At 36.2% G+C, this 16969-nt stretch overlaps 1 protein-coding gene across 1 annotated transcript in view; it reads left to right on the top strand.

Annotated features, from left to right (window-relative positions):
• The window catches only part of CFAP47 (cilia and flagella associated protein 47), a 260595-nt gene that overhangs the window by 31182 nt on the left and 212444 nt on the right, over nucleotides 1-16969 (top strand). The window contains exons 22-26 of the mRNA XM_062488108.1: nucleotides 1833-1959; nucleotides 4942-5033; nucleotides 6119-6278; nucleotides 10994-11186; nucleotides 12524-12733. Coding sequence (XP_062344092.1) covers nucleotides 1833-1959; nucleotides 4942-5033; nucleotides 6119-6278; nucleotides 10994-11186; nucleotides 12524-12733 — 782 coding nt within the window. The remainder of the gene's footprint in view (nucleotides 1-1832; nucleotides 1960-4941; nucleotides 5034-6118; nucleotides 6279-10993; nucleotides 11187-12523; nucleotides 12734-16969) is intronic.

Below are 16969 nucleotides of genomic sequence, written 5' to 3'. Positions count from 1 at the left end.
ACATGTAGTGAATTGAGTCTTTCACATATTTGCTATTGTTTTCCAGTTCTTAGGAAATAAACCCCTTGTTTTATACTAAGACAAAACCAAATTTTCCTATAGTTGGGATAAAAACCAAGTTTTGATTTTCTTTGGGAGAGGGATAAAGAGGTTCCATCTTTTGCTGTCTTGCCTAAAACACACCAGCATTGATGAATAACAATTGCAGTGCTAGACTGTACTCCTTTGCACAGCAGTGCTGTCATGAAATCTACAACAGACTAAAACATTATAATATCACCAGACTTTAAAAAAAAATAGTTTTGTTACAAGAATGTACTTGAAGATGTAACTTAATGAAGTGTTTTGTGTGGGTGACTTGAGGTACTAAAAATAGAAAAGTATATAATTCAAAGCAGGAGATCTTCCCTCAATCTTTGTTTTGACATATCTTGAACTTTAGTTACTAAAAATATTAAATGTCAATTTTGAAAAGCCAGTTATGTATTATAAAATCTAATCATTATTAGATTTGAAGTATCAGTATAAAACAAGGGACTGTGGTAATCTTGCTGCAAAAGCTTGGCCTCATTCCATGCTTTCCTTGAGCTAAACACACAAAGACAAAATGTTCCACAAAGCTCAGCACACACCTCAGCCTCCAGGAGTGTGTAATTGTAATTGTAATCACAGACCCTGCTGGAACACCAAACATTCCCAGTGCTCTGTGCTTGCCTCTCAGTAGGTGTTACAGATGGGTATGTGCCTCATGCCCTGGCTTAGGACAATTTTGGTTTTCTTCCTTGTCATTTATATATTCTACTTGCTACCTCAGATAGGAAAGTGAAGGATCATGCACTATTTTCTGGATGTTTTGAGAGCTTTTAAATGATTCATAAGATCTTTATATAGCTGGTTTTACTGCTTTTTCGAAGCAGTGTGAAGATTTTATAGATTTAATTCCTTTCTAAGATTTCAGTGGCCTTCAAGGTGAAAACAGGATTTGAAGGACTCCAATACTGGTTTTAGTGCAGAAGTTTTGGGGTTTTTTTTCCATTACCTTTATTAAGGTTATCCATACCTTTTGTCTGGAGAACATACTACCTTAGTGTATTGGTCCTTGAAAAGACAGACCGAGAGGCAAAAAATATCTCTTTGGAAGTGGTTTTTGGCCTTTCTGATGCACAGTCTGTCAAAAAAGGGGATTCTGTACAAAACACACCATTTTTTTCAGTTCCAAACCCCCTCTGGGAATGTGATAGCTGTACAGATAAAACGAAGATCAAAATTGCTGGGGTTTAGACTCTTAGATTTCAATGGCATTTCATGACTAAGGTTTTAAGACTTATTTTTCCCCCCAAGTTTTCTCAGTTTTAACTTGTTTTGCCTTTGATTTCAGAGCCCATTTTGTTTATGCTCTGTGTACTGTAATGGTTGACCTTTGCTTTTCAGCCTTTGACAAAGGCTGACATAACTGATGTAGCTTTGTTTTCCCTTCTCTTTGCTCATGTGAGCTTCTGCATTTGGACCATGGCTCCAGTCTTTTCTCACTCATGAGAGTGGCAGGAGTGGAGCACAACGCTGGGATTTACCAGAAGCCTTGTCTGTAGTTCTGCTGTTATCCCTGATGCTTTTGGTCATAAAGCTTTTCCTTAATGCAGGAAAAAAAGCCCTGGGCACTGCTTACTTGAAGGACTGATTGTGAGTTCCAGCAAATGAACATACTGTTAATATCATGAACAGGTCCAAAATTGCAATGGTTCTTCCAAAACAGCAAACCATTCAGAGGGACTCAAGATGTACCTATGATTTTTTTTTTTGGGAAAGTGACCACAGTGTATTTTTTCCTTTAGGTGGCAGCGTATGACTTCGCTCTCCCAATTGCTATTCCTCAGCCCAGTTCCCCTCCTCCAGTTCTTGCTGCACCTCGGGCACCCCCCGTGACCCCGGCTCTTCCATTCTGTAGAGTCAGAGCTTTAGGTGGGTAAACCAGGGCCTTAAAGACCTGCTGGATATGTATATTTGGAGTGAGAATTTTGCTTTGTAGAGAATGGCTACTTAATTTTATTTTTTGTAATTTGTACGTTTCTTGGAAAGTTGCAAAATTTTCAAGTTTTGATTCATATTTTTAAATATGCTTAAAGCTGAACTTTCTATACCTAATCATGACGTAGAGAAAATATTTTTTTTCTCTTTACCATTTGCCTTATATAAAAATAGATTACCAAAACTTTTTGCATGTTTATCCATTTGTTAGTATTTCTAGACTACATCATGCAAATCCCAGTAAATACAGCAGTTCCTCTGGAAAGAGTAGAAAAGTAGAATGTCAGTCATACTCTTTTGTAGAATTCTCCTCTCAAAACTAGGATCTCTAGCTGTATTTAAAACTCCTTTAAAATGCCTCTGCATGGCCTCTTATTCCATCTGGCTTGTCAGAAATTGTTACTAGCCAAAATTACAGGCCATTTGCCTGCAGCAAAGAAATTGATATCTTATGTAATTCTTGTCTGCTTTTCTCAGAAATAATTTGTGGTCCTCTGTAGTCTCCTGTCTTATTCTTACTATCATGTAGCTCTATAAACTGTGAGTATTTTAACCCACTGGCTTTCCTAATTTCAGTTTTTAATGTATAGCCACTTTTTATTTGAGATGGGAGTGAAGTACAGAGTGTCTTCCTAGAATGATGTTTGTGTAATGCTTAAACCTGTTGAGAGCTCTGAAGAAGGCTTGGCCAATGAAATACATAGTGTGGGGTAAAAACAACTTTCAATTTATTAGGATTTGTCTATATTTATTTTTTTTCTCTTTGTTTTTCACTGTAACTTTAAGTCTTTTGAGATATTTTAAAATATCAAAGAAATGTGAGAGATGTTCTTTAGATTCTGTCATGAAAGTAAATTCATTTTAAATGCTTCCAAAGTGTATTTAATTGAAGAACATATACAATAAAAGCAGATGTACATTTGAATATAAGATTATTAGGAAACACACCTCAGTAAAAACATGAATCCAAGTCACAAATTTATAGTGCAGAAGTGATTTATGTGATGTGAAGAAAAAAGAAAATGTTTATTTCCTTTTCCCTTTCTTTGTGGAATAGATGCAATTACTAAATCTCTTGGATAACTGACAATCTTATCCAAATATTATCACAAATTTGTATTTCTGCTGTGTAGAATTTCTTCAAAGTACATGTATCAGCCAACAAAAAGTAACAAAAAATAAAAGGGAATATATAATACTTTCAAGTCTAAGAAATAGTTGAGAATATAAAGTGTAGCTTCTATTAAAAATTGTGTATTGAAATTAAATTCTTACTGGGAATCCTTATGGTCAGGGAGGAGGCAGAGAAGTCTAAATAATTAGTTTCTTGACCACTCAGTATTTCATGTAATCATATGGGTGCAGGTAAATGTCTAATTATTTTTACTCTTAAAAGAAGAACTTGATGATTTGATTACATTTGGACAACTTAAAAACTGTGTCTGTTATTAAATAATTTCAGATGAAAACTAAAACTGAGTAGAAATGTATCTTACAAGTTATAAATTTTGACTTGACATATATGCCTCTCACTGGATGCTTTCTGGCACATTTGTTTTCTGCTTTTGCAGTTTTTATTTTCTTGGGATAGTTTTTGTGGTTGACTGGGATTCAGGCTGCATGGGACAGTGTGGTTGGCACTTAAATCAATATCTTATATTTGCTGTTTATACTCAGGGTTGTTCACCCTGAGAAAAGAATCACCCTAAACTTGGGGCAGTCAGCCCAGTCTTCTAACTTCTGTGCAGTCCATATGTTTTCAATCCATCAGTTATCTGCTTTTTGAATTTTTTTTTTTTTTTTTAAAGTCTGTAGACTGTTTCAGCCCTTGGGAAGGAAAGCAGGCCTCTTACTTAAATACTTACAAGAATTTTCCCTGGGAAAGAGTTTATCTGCATGTAAGAAAAAACTAAAAGAGAAAAATCTCAGACAAACCAGGACAGAAAAGTCAACTGGAAAAGACCCAAGTCTAATCTAAGCCTGGTACAAAGGAAAAGTTTGTACTGTTGATGTGATGGTCTCATGGGAGCTGACATACGTTTAATTAATCCAGCTCATGTTTAAGCATCCATATATAAATTAAATATAAATTTATTAAATATATATTTCTATATGAAATATAAATTTTTGGTTGGGTAGATAATCTTTCCCTCACAGAGTTTCAGTTGTGCTGGGTTATCCTGGTACAGGCAGGTTCTGAGAGAGCTGAGGGCTTTGTGAGTGACATCGTTGTGTGTTGGTGGAAGATTCTGTTCCTCCTTTGCAAAAATATTTATAGAGTCTGTGTGTCTATGATTTGTAGAAACACAGACAATATTGTTGTTTACATAATGTGATATATGTGATTAGGAAATTCTTTGGGTTTTTTGGGGGGTGAAGAGAATTGACCAATGCTGGGCATGGAGCAGATGTGCAGATTTTAATAAAAGAACCCTGTGTGCTTGCTAGGTTCATTTCCAGTGTTGTTTCCAAGAAGAAAGATGAGGGTGTGGGAACACATACCTCTGTTTTTCCAAACACTTACTCTAAAATTCATATGTTGTGATGATTTCTTTGTTGCAACTCTATGAAGTTAAGAGAAATGCTGTTTTATATAAAATTTTCCAAACTCTGCCTAATGGTTAGTATCAGAAATGTAAGTGCATTCATCTGCAGAAGGAAGATCATGTGGCTCTTGTGAATGAAAGAGAGGTGCTATAAGTCTGGTAGATATAAAATTTAAATAATTTTAATGTGACTAAAGAATCATAATAAGAAAAAGTTAAATTACAGTAATCATATATATAGTATGGGAGCAACAAAAAGGGGAGAAACATTTTTCCTAAACATACAGAACAAATGATTTTATGAGATATTTTGAGAAAATACTTGTCAAATGATGCTGTATAAGCATTTAAATTATTTTTTTTTCAATAGCAATTCAACCAGTATTGGAGTTCTCCTCAATGGAATTTAAATTTGAGCAATATATGTGTTCCAATGCTGCTGATGGAAATATGAATTCTCAGGTAATATCATTGTCATTTTGTTCAGTTTTTGATTTCCTGTTTGTCTTTTAATCACTATAAATTTTTCCCAGAATTTGAAATTGGGCTTGTACTAACTCAGACAATATGAAAATCTTACACCATTAATTGTGTAAGAAATGGATATGAATAGAACAGTTCTGAAGATTTTCTGCATCTGCCTGTACCAGTAAATGAGACAGTGATGGTGCCAGGATGCAACTGATTTGTGCCATGATGAGCCATACAGTGAAACTTCTGTCCCAGTGCTTTGTATGGTACTGACTGTGCCAACTGATACTCTCCCAAAAAATTTCTTGTCGTGACTTAGGGCTTAATAGGGAAAAAAGCCTCTAAATATAATATTTGCAACACGGGTACTTTGTATGAATGTGAAACATACCTTAACATAGTTTGTTGTTTCTAATTCCTTGGCTTTGGTTAGAAATTAGAAAAAAAAATCTTTTTGGCAATAATGGAAACACTTGAAATGCTGTTTCAAGTGCATTCAGGAAACAATGATAATGCAAAGTCAAGGCATTTTCTTAGCTAGGCATGTTTCAAAAGCTGGGAGAGTAACTGAGATAAAGGAATTTATTTTTTTGTTTCCACTGTCATCTTATTGAATTGAAAGAATTGGTTTTGAAAATCTGTTCTGAACTTCTTCAATTTTCTTCATCTCCACCTGTAAGTGTAGATGTGAGTCACGTGTTTAATGCTTGCTGTGTTTCATTTTTATGAGGAGTAAGTCCTCAATTCTGTTTGGCTGAGCAATCCCACTGTGATTCTTTGATCTGTTTACCTCACTTAAATGAGGTTTTTCCATTCTGGAATGGAAGTGTTCTCTTTATGAATGTGGTGAGTGACTGGAAAGCATCTAGTCCATGCAGATAGACATACTCACCTTTGCAACCCACAAATACAATAAACTGAGTTCTCAGTTTCTAGTGCTATCTTTTTAATGTTATCTTGCTTTCCCTCTGGTGTGTTTGCACAAAGAATGCTTAGGAGAGAGCAATGTGAAAAGTATCATGGTGTTTGCTGCTTTCCCTCTTTCAACATCACTGCTTTTCTGAAAATATTTACAGACCCTTGTCCTGAAGTCTCTCTCAAACATGAGTGTGATATGGAAATTGAATTTTGGTGGAGACAAAAATATAGAAGGTGGTATTTTCAGATTTAGTCAGAAGCTTGGGTGTCTTCATAAAGAAGAAGAAGAAGTCAGTATTACTGTGTCGTTCTGCCCTCGTAAGTAGTTTTATGAATTCCTCTATAGATTGCCCATTTGCCTAGATATGTTTAAATGGGGTTTTATTTATTGATGAATCAATACTACTAGTAATTTTGATCAACTAAAGATTTTTTTGGTTCTGAGAGTATGACAGCTGCAGACCTAACAAAAAGCATGGAATCACTGTTTTTGAAATAGCATTATTTAAAAAGTCTGCTTTGCACATAGAAAGCATCAGGTTTTTCACACATAAAGCATCAAGGACTGGGATAGGTGTATCATTTTCAGTGCTGCTACTTCAGGTGCATTTAGGTTGACTGACTTAGGTAGTAAAGCTTTCCAAGGGTACTTAGAATGCTCTTGAACTTTTCTTTAAAGAGACATAATTTGGGTAAGAATAGAAATTTCCAGACTCAATAAGATATAAAATTACTTGTCTGTGGTATTTTTTGGAGTAGACTGTCAGGCAACCTGTCCCTAAGAAAAATATGTAAAATAGATTTCTGACAAAACTTGGGAGAATGAAGGAAGATGGTAATCAACCACATAACTCCAGAAGAGGACCAGAAGAATAGGAAAATTAAGATTCCACATTTTTTTTTCCCAGCCAAACGTTTTGAGTAGACAGTGATACACAAGATTCATAGGGTGTAACACTGTATTTGAGCTGATAAACCCCACCAGCAAATGCAGCTGATGCCCACAGAACCCCATGCTTTTGACAGTTTCAGTGCAGTACTTTTGGGGCTGCAGCACTGTCAAGGGGAAGAAAAGTTGTTGTGTCAGTTGGATCTGATGCCAAGTCACCAAGTGAGCATACCTGTCCTAAAGAAAGATGTTGCTGTTATTCTTTATCATAGCTGAAATCTCTAACCTCAAGTAAGCACTGGAAACAATTTATAAATAAAGAAAAATAGAGATATAAGACCCTTGTTATGACTCTATGATAAATTGAGAAGACTTCATTAAATATTGTTCTGTAAATATTGTGAATATGCAAGAACAGTGTTTAATTGAACATGTTGCTTTGAGTTGCTTATGTGTTGCAGACTGTGAAGCAGAGAACAGCATAAAAATAAAGCCAATATTTTGAATTACTGGATAAATTGTATGTGTAAATGCATACATAAATATGCATATACATAAATCTGGCTGATAAATTACTGTAATTTGAAGTTATCTGTATTTTTGTTGTATTCCCTTATCTTTTGTTTACAGAAAGTCATAAATAACTGTAAAGATCAATTACCCTTAATTCAATGTTCTAAGTATTTTCCCATGATTTATAGCCTACTTGTGCTGTACCTTCAGTACATATCATTACTCTCTCTTGTAAGAGAGCATTAGATACATCAAAACCCATACAGGAGACCTAGTTAATGAACATGGGGTGCTAATCACTTTCATAGGCTTGTACTGTAAAGTTGTAGTATGTGGGGGCTGAAAAAACCTTTAAATGAACTTTGAGTGTGCATTAGGGTAATTTATTTAAATATGCTGCAGCAGTTATTATGATAGAGTACAAAATGCTGTAATAAACTGCAATGTTTAATTAAATGAAAGAGCTTATGTTGGTGGTAAGATCATGCTATGTATTAAGAAAGTGTTCTAAAAATAGAGATTTTCAAGAATTGAAGACATATTCATATGCTCCTCTTCTGCTGTTTTATAGTATAATTTAATAATAATAATAGTATAAAAGTATAATTGACAGTCTAAAAACATTTTTCACTATCTCTAATTGTGATATGAAAGAAATTCTCTGCAGCAAAGGAGGTTACAAGGAATTTGTGCTCTTGAGTTCCCTTACTGGGAGTTCAGAGATGCTGGAAGATGTGATTGTGTAATGAGCACAAATAACAACTTTGATACTTTAATTGTGATTTTTAATTTTTTTTTCCTGCAACAGCAAGATATTAACTACCTGTGACTTTCAGAAAATTCTATGAGGAAATTATTAGCTCACTTTTGATTTTTTAAACTTTTTTTTCTTGTAGGACACTTATAAAGTTCTAGCTATCTGTGGCTTTTCTGCTTTGAAGTCTGTATTTCACTGTTTACATATTGCTCAGTGGTACCTATTAATGTTGAAGGGATATAGATGCAGTAACACCTGAATTATCATAAGGTCCAAGGCAACTAAACTAAAAATGTACTTTTGGGAGACAAGAGTAGGAACTCCATAACCATATAATACAAACTTAAGAGGGTGAGAAGAGCAGAGGGTGTTTTGCCTTTCTTCTCAAAAATTCTAAAAATGTATTATGGAGTTAATATCTCTGGAGAAGAGACAATGTTTCCCATATAATTCTACAGATTTTGTTAGCCCTTGGCAGATTTAGATTGACAAATTTTTAAGTACCATCAAATATCCCTGAGGAAAATGTTCACATCTACTGGACTAGAAATTAATGGTGGTATATCAGAATGGTAACAGCAGCCCAGGCTTTGACAGTGGTCATGAAAGGTGTGAGAAGTAGGATAAACTCATGACTTCAGCTGTCAGTTCAGGACATAATTATCATTAATTTGTAAGTAATTTATTTAACATGAAATATCCTGAAAACACTGGTCTTAGGCATTCCAAACTAATGAACAATTCTTAATAAATGAAGGAATTAGCTTCTTTTTGTCTTTGTGTCTGTTTAAAATGATCATGGTATTGCATTGTCCTGGTGTTTCTGACATAAGCTAGAATTAATTGGTTTACATACTGTGCTGAATTTTGGTGTTGGTAAATGTATGGATCCACACACAGAATGATCAGTGATTCAGGATGGGCTCTGTCTGTTCTGCTCTTTGGGTGAGCCAGGGATTCTATGGCATGGAAAGTATAGGTGGAAAGTTTGTATGAGAAAAGCTCAGGTCTACTATTGTTTAACTTTGAGACTATGGTTAATACAAATATTTAAAATATGAGTTAGTGAAAATTGCACATTCTTTGGTACTGACAAATGCTCCTGTACTTTTCTTCCTTCATTGTGTTCCATCCCTATGGTATTTATTGATTATGCCCTTTCACTTCACCTTGTCATACTTTTGGTGAAGAGAGGACACCAGAAATACAGTTTGGTTACAGGATAGGCTCATAAATGGGAAAAGCTGGTATAGAACATACTTTCTTACAAGCTTGTAAGAAGGAACCTCTTTTGCTCTTCATTCGTCTCCATGACTTTTTTCTGGTGCTTTCTCACCTTTCCTTTGTGAAAGGGCAAAGTGCCAGAGTAAGATGTGTTCCTGTTGTATCAAAACCTAGAGGCAGAATCTTTTTAGCTTTCTCAGCAGCATTGTCCCTGAAAACTGATTTACATTTAAGACTGAATTAGTCAGATGTTGCAAACAGTGCAGCAGATTCCCATTAGAGCTGGTTTTCAGTTGGCCATTTTCATGTTTGCTGGTTTGAAATGAAGGGATCCCCAGGTCATGTTCTACATCTGGTGATATAACAGCTTCCATGAAGCTCTTCTGTTGTCACCTCCATTAGGAAATTAGCTCTTACAGGTAGGGAAATAGAAAAAGTGCTTTGAAGACACTAGGTTTTCTTCTTTTTGTATGTAAACAGTGACAGGTCTTTCTCAGGCTGTGAAAGTAATGATCTGAGATAATCTCAGAAAACCCTGTTGTTTATTTTGTTCTGTGACATATTCATGCAGTCCCATAAAAAACATTTTTTTTTTTGCTATCCTAATTATTAGGTGTGGGTGTTTCCATACTGATTTAATTGAGAGGAATCAAAGGTAAAGGTGTTTTTTCTCATAAATTCAAAGATTAAACTTTTTGGGTTGTTTTACAACACATAATTGCAGATTTATTTCTAAATCCAGGAGTTGTTCATTACTTTGCCCTCAAAATTGCTGATTTTGCTATCTCTTCAGCAGATGGGAATGACTGAAGGTTGAGTAAAGGGCACTGCATGGTTTGGAATATCATTTTCATAGTGTAACAGCTGTGGAAGGAAGTACTTTGTTCCCTGGATCAGTGAAAAAAAAAAATAAATGTAGAGTTCCATCATAGAGAGAGCTGCCTTGCAGCAGGAAGCAAGGCGGCCTGAGAAGGGGTAGAACACAAGGAAATCTTTATCTTTGCTGTTGCCATGTCCAGCTGCACTCTTGAGAGCACCTGGAGAAGGATATTTGGGCATCCCTTTCCTTTTATTTTGGCAGACTTTGCAATGTTAGGCTTGCAGTTGGACTTGATGATCCCCTTAAGGTTTTCTCCAACCTAAATGATTCTCTGAAATGGGAGAAGCTCTGAGTGGAGGGTAGAACCTCCTGCTGGCTTGTGGGAGGCTACTTGGCCACACTATAGGTTTTGGAGCCATCTTTGAGGTGTTGTAATTGCACTCAAAAGGCACCAACTTTTCCTTGTCTTGGCACTCAGATGTTTCCAATAGTTTCTTCTTTATAAAATAAGCATCCGCTGTGTCAATTAGTGCAATTCAAAGTATGACTTCAATTCTTAAAATTCTGCCGTTATATTGATATTATATATAATGGAATATTAATGCAACAAACTCATTTATTTCAGGTAGAACTCAGAAAAAATGCTACAGGCAAGTGTTCTGAGATTTCTTAATAAATACTCGTCTGATACAATATTTATGTTAAATTGCATTTTGAGAAAGAAAGCAGTACTAAATTTAAAAAAAAAATTAATAACAAAAATTCCAGCCCCCAACCTCTTTTACATTCCTGTATTTATGGTAATATTTATTTTTAAACCTTTTCAACAGCTTGTCCTGGGACATATACATCTGAAATATCCTTGTATGTAAATGATGATCCATCACAGTATGTGCTAACATTGTCTGGCACACTGAAGTCACCAAAACTAGGTTTTCATCCCCCCTTTTTAATGCTGATGCCAGTTCCTCTGGATGTGGAAACTGAAGCAGTCATCACCATCATTCCACAGGATTTTATAAGGTAAAAATCTCAAAATAAATTTATTACAGAAATCCTGAATAATTATTTCTTTCGTTCACTTCTGAAAAAGGGAATTAATATTTGTTTGTGAAGCTTAGTATTAATTTTCTGCTCAGCAGAATAATCTGTATATTTAAGAGAAAACTAATGTACTTAATATTGTTGAATATTCAACAAGCCCATGTTTTTGTCCTCAAACGTTCCTGCTTCATGAAGTGTCTATCTTCTGATATCGTCACTCTAGGAATTTATATCAGAAATATTAAATTAGTATGGATAGCAAAAAAATTAAAAGCAGAGACTTACCAGGATTTTTTTTTGTTGCATTTAACCAGATACTAAGGTTTTTAATCTTATTTCTATTTTTCACATTCTGATAACATATAATCTTTCTGTTATTTTGTTTTTTGTACTCCACTGGTTTAAGGTTTAGCTACTTGAGCAGTTGATGGGTTTGCAGTTTTTGGTGTTTATTCCCCCCCCCCCCACCTTCTTTTTATGTGAGGTTTTATTGAAAAGGACAGCAGAAGTGTTTTACTACTTGTCACAATAAAAAATCTATATATATTTTTTCTCTTGGATCACTCACTTTATCTTGTTACTTGAATTTAAAAGAAAGACTTTTTGTAATCTTAGTATAATGTGTTATAAACTAGCATTGCAGCTATTCCAATTTTTAAGATTCAACTTTTCTGTTTGTAATTAGTAAAGAGCAGTAATTTTTTGCTATGCTTATGTAGGTATCATTTCAGTACTGGAATTAGAACAAAGATTTTCTTTTGTTGTAAATTATTAAATTGCGTTCAGATTATTATTGTCTTATCTTGTCTGAGTTGTGCTGATTCATTAAGTGATTTGTCTGTTGTCAGTGGCTTGGTGGTTGGAACTGAAGGGATTCCACATGGGCCTGGACTGGCTGCTGTTCTTATTTCAGAACTGAAACCTATGACTGCATAACTACATATGGGGCAGCTTCAGCAGCTTCACAAACTTCCCTTTAATGTCTCTATTTTATAACTTGCTTAAACTTATTTGTGCAATAGTGTTTAATGAACACAGTAATGAAAGTTTTAAGGTGCAGAAATCTCTTTATGCCTTTTGTAGCACAGTTAGTTGAAATTTCATTTGGATGTTCAGATATTGTGGGTCATCATAAAATGTTCAGATACATACAAAGAAAACACACTAGCATCTAAATGATGGAAGAATTTTATTAAATTAGTTTCATTTGATTTGCACTTTAGAACTAAGGTTATTATTCTGTATTCAGCTGTGAAAGAGTTTTGTGAGTGTGTGATTGCAGTAACAAAATAAAAAACATCTACTATTTATCACAGGCCATCACGAATTAGAGTTAAACTTCCTGAGCTTGAACTTCCAGATGGTACCAAGATTTGCCCTTTTTCTGTGCACTTCCAAGAGGGACAAGATATTGTTCTTTCATCAGATGGCACACTTAATGAACTGACTTGCTGTATCCGCTTCAGATCATCTAAGCCAGTGTCAGTTTTAAGGGAAATGCTCTTCATTGATCAAGAAGGAAACAGGTAATGTGTGCAATTCAAATTCACCTGGAGGAAGGTTCCAGACTGACCAAGTTGGATGTAAGACACAGAACTCACAAGGGTTGGGTAAAGGAACACAGGAATCCTCTGAAAAAAAAAAAAAGAAAATGGAAGATAGACATTTATTTATTTTTTTCAACAGAATTACGATTCAAAACTAAAACATTCAGCTCAGATCTCAAAGGTGAAATTCATCAAAGTGTCTGTCTTAAGGTCTTTGTTCAAGATCTCATTCGTATCTACTGGTAACTCATCTCTTGTTCAGCTCTGCCAGGGATGGGGTGAGAGGGTGTATGCAAGAGGAAGAAAGATAGGCACTGTTGTGATTAAAGTCATCCTGTATTTACTGTTTTCACTAAAGCAACTATTTTGAGGGAAAAATAATTCCTTTCTGCAACTTAGAATAGGCTTTTTCTAAACATAAAACTGAATTTTACATTATGTTTTTATGCAAGGGCTATGGATCTTTAAGTTATTGCTGCTCTCTGGGTTGATATTTTATATTTATCTGCATAGATTGGCAGCCAAGAATCTATTTCATAATAATTTTATTTAATTCTAGGATTTAACCATTGTGTAGGGTATAATTCATAAATCTGTGTTAAAGCATGCTGTAATTGCAAGAAAAGGATAATTCAAGCTTATGATCTAGTCTGAAATGTAGCTTCTGAGCAGGCACAGTATTTAGTTTTAATAACTTTTTATATGATGCACTAGCAGTATCTCAAACCTTGTTGTATAGAAATGAAAATTTCTCCTGTGTAATAAATTTTTTTCTATATTTGCCATTAAAAGGAAATAAAGAATATGAACCTCAATTTAAGGCAAACTGAATGTATTTTTAAAAAAAGATAGGAAATAAAAGTCATCTAAGTAACGTTAACAGCCATTCCTGCGCCTGAGGGTGAAAAAAAATCATGCTCTGGAATGTCAGATTATCTTAGAATTGTTGCTAGGTTTTAAAATGTAGAATAAAGTATTTGTTAAAGGACAGAACTTGTAACAGCAGTTTGTTAATATATATGGGATTTCCTGACAGGCAGTTGAGTTGTGGGTGGGCTTTAGGAGCAGGTGATATAAAACCTGAGCAAAACTGGATGAAATAACACAGTATCAGAAATTAAAGAATTGTGTGTGTGTGTCATTGGTCAGTGTGGCAATATTATTCATATTGGCTTTCAGATGAAATTATTTTTACCGTAACCAGAAAGAATTCTTTCCTTCATTTGGAAGTCTGAGTAAGCACCCTATTCTATAATCCTGACCATTTCCTTATTCTGCTAATAAAGTCCATGATAATATATCCAGACTTGGATAAATGTATCCAAGTCTGGATAATACTGTTAGTAATATTATGTGCTTTGATATTACACTCTGTAATAATATGGAGCTGCAATTTCTTGTTCTCTGCATATCTTCCCCTCATTCCTGCCAGCCCCCATGGGGGCCCTGTGCAATGTGTTCAAACTTCAAACCTGATTCAACTAATTATCTAAGCATTTGAGCAATTTGCTTCAAAATGTATATTTAATGAATTTGAAATGCTTTGTTAATTTGAGTATTTTAGAAAGACAAGATTTCAGGGTCTTCTCAATCTTTAATAATAAAACAATGAAACCTATAACCTTTTATAGCACCTATAAAAGCTAACTGGTCTTGAAAAAGTTCCTGGACTGTTTAATAGGCCATGAAATCTCACAGTATCAGTTGCTGAAGATTCATTAATTTGTCAGGTGTTCTCTCTTTATATTTCCATTTTCAAAGTGATGACATGTCCTTTAAAATGATTTGAACTAAACTTTTGTACTTCAACTCCTATTCTGTTTCTGGGATTTTCTTATTAAAATAAGCAAATCAAGATTTTCAGAGATTGATAAAATACTGTATTCTACAGCTACTTAGGAAAAAAGCCTTAACTTCTAAGCAAAACCAATTCTAGGCATATTTCAAAGCAGTAGTATTGAGGAGAAAAACATTCCATAGGGGTTGACCCTGGCTGAATGTCAGGCACCCACCAAAACCTCTCTGTCGGTCCCCTCTGCAGCTGGAAAGGGGAAAGAAAAATATATATGAAAGGTTCATTGGTTGAGATAAGAATAGAAGGGAGATCGTGGGCAAAACAGACTCAAATTAGAGATCTTAATTAAATTTATTACTAAAAAAAAATCAAAGCAAGATAATGAGAACTAACATACAATCCTAAGAACACCTTCCTTTCACCCTCCCTCCTTCCTAGCTCTACCTCTCTCCCAGCAATGGAGTAAGACAGGGAATGGGAGTTGTGGTCAATTCATCAGACTGTTTCTGCTTCTGCTCAGGGAGGGGAGTCCTTCTCCTGCTCCATGGGCTCCTTTCCATGGGAGACAGTTCTCCATGGACTTCTCTAATGTGAGTCCATCCCATGAGCAACAGTCCTTCCCAAACTACTGCAATGTGGGTCCCTCTTCCATGGGGTGCAGTCCTTCAAGGACAGCCTGCTCCAGCCTGGGGTCCCCCATGGGGTTGCAAGTCCTGCCAGGAAACCTGCTCCAAGGTGGGCTCCTCTCTCCACAGGGCTGCAGGTCCCTGCCAGGACCCTGCTCAGCACAGGCCTCCCATGGGTTCACAGCCTCCTCTCAGCATCCCTGTGCTCCATCTTGGGTCACCTCCATGGGCTGCAGGTGGATCTCTACATCCCTGTGCCCTCTGTGCCCTGCAGGTGGATCTCTACATCCCTGTGCCCCCTGTGCCCTGCAGGGGGATCTCTGCATCCCTGTGCCCTCTGTGCCCTGCAGGTGGATCTCTACATCCATGTGCCCCCTGTGCCCTGCAGGGGGATCTCTGCATCCCTGTGCCCTCTGTGCCCTGCAGGTGGATCTCTACATCCCTGTGCCCCCTGTGCCCTGCAGGGGGATCTCTGCATCCCTGTGCCCTCTGTGCCCTGCAGGTGGATCTCAGCATCCCTGTGCCCTCTGTGCCCTGCAGATGGATCTCTGCATCTCTGTGCCCTGCAGATGGATCTCTGCATCCCTGTGCCCTCTGTGCCCTGCAGGGGGATCTCAGCATCCCTGTGCCCTCTGTGCCCTGCAGGTGGATCTCAGCATCCCTGTGCCCTCTGTGCCCTGCAGATGGATCTCTGCATCCCTGTGCCCTCTGTGCCCTGCAGATGGATCTCTGCATCCCTGTGCCCTCCAGGTGCTGCAGGGGCACAGCTGCCTCACCATTGCTGGCACCAAGGGCTGCAGGGGAATCTCAGCTCTGGTGTCTGGAGCATCTCCTGCCCCTCCTTCTGTATTGACCTTGGTGTCTGCAGAGCTGCTACTTGCACTCTCACTCTCCTCTTCTCAGGCTGCAGTTACATCTGTGCCATAACTTTAAAAAAATTCTTAATTATGTTATCACAGAGGTCTTGCCACCATTTCTAGTCAGCCCAGCCTTGGTCAGTGGCACATCTGCCTTGGGGCTGTCTGGCATTGGCTCTGATGGAAGGGGAGGAAGATTCCAGCAGCTTCTCAAAGCCACCCCTGTAGATTCTCAGTACCCAAACTTGGCCATACACACCCAACACACTTAGGCTCTGTAGTATTTTTGCTTTTCTTAACTCAAATCTAAAATGTCATTAGGATTGATTGACATAGCCCATACTTAGTCCTAAATAATAATGACTTATTTGCTTTAAAACAAAGTAAATGTTGGGTAGAGAATGGATAAGGTTGGATTTGGTTGCTTTACAGAAAACATTTGAAAGACAACAGACAATCATGTTTTATAATGAAATTAATTAAATGTAACTGGAAAAGAAAATTCAAGAGATACATGGTTGTCATTTATGCAATAATTTACTGTGTGCACAGATTCCACTAAATGGAACATACGAAAGTGCATTAATGTTCTTTTAATGACTGTTTAAAGGAGTATTTGCAGTTAATTTCTAATATTACTTTGACTCTTTATGGTTTCTTTTTGCTCCTTTGACTCCAAAGCAGAAGAAATTATTCTTCCTTACACAAGACAGATAGGAATTCAAAAGTGAAAGTTAACATAAAATTTAGACTAACTTGAGTAAATATTTAACAAATGGGAGAAATATTTAGCTATGACACATATTTTGCAAAAAAAAAAAAAAAACAAACCTCTGCAAACATGGTATGTTTGTATACTTGTTCTCTGATTATTGTTACTATATATTTTAATTTGATGATTATACAAAGAGTTTAGCAGAAAACAAATTTTTCTGCC

Source organism: Cinclus cinclus, chromosome 2 (genome assembly GCF_963662255.1).
Source record: "Cinclus cinclus chromosome 2, bCinCin1.1, whole genome shotgun sequence".
NCBI classification, from domain to species: domain Eukaryota; kingdom Metazoa; phylum Chordata; class Aves; order Passeriformes; family Cinclidae; genus Cinclus; species Cinclus cinclus.
The sequence above is the reverse complement of the archived record's forward strand: the minus strand, read 5'-3'. Positions and strand labels throughout refer to the sequence as shown.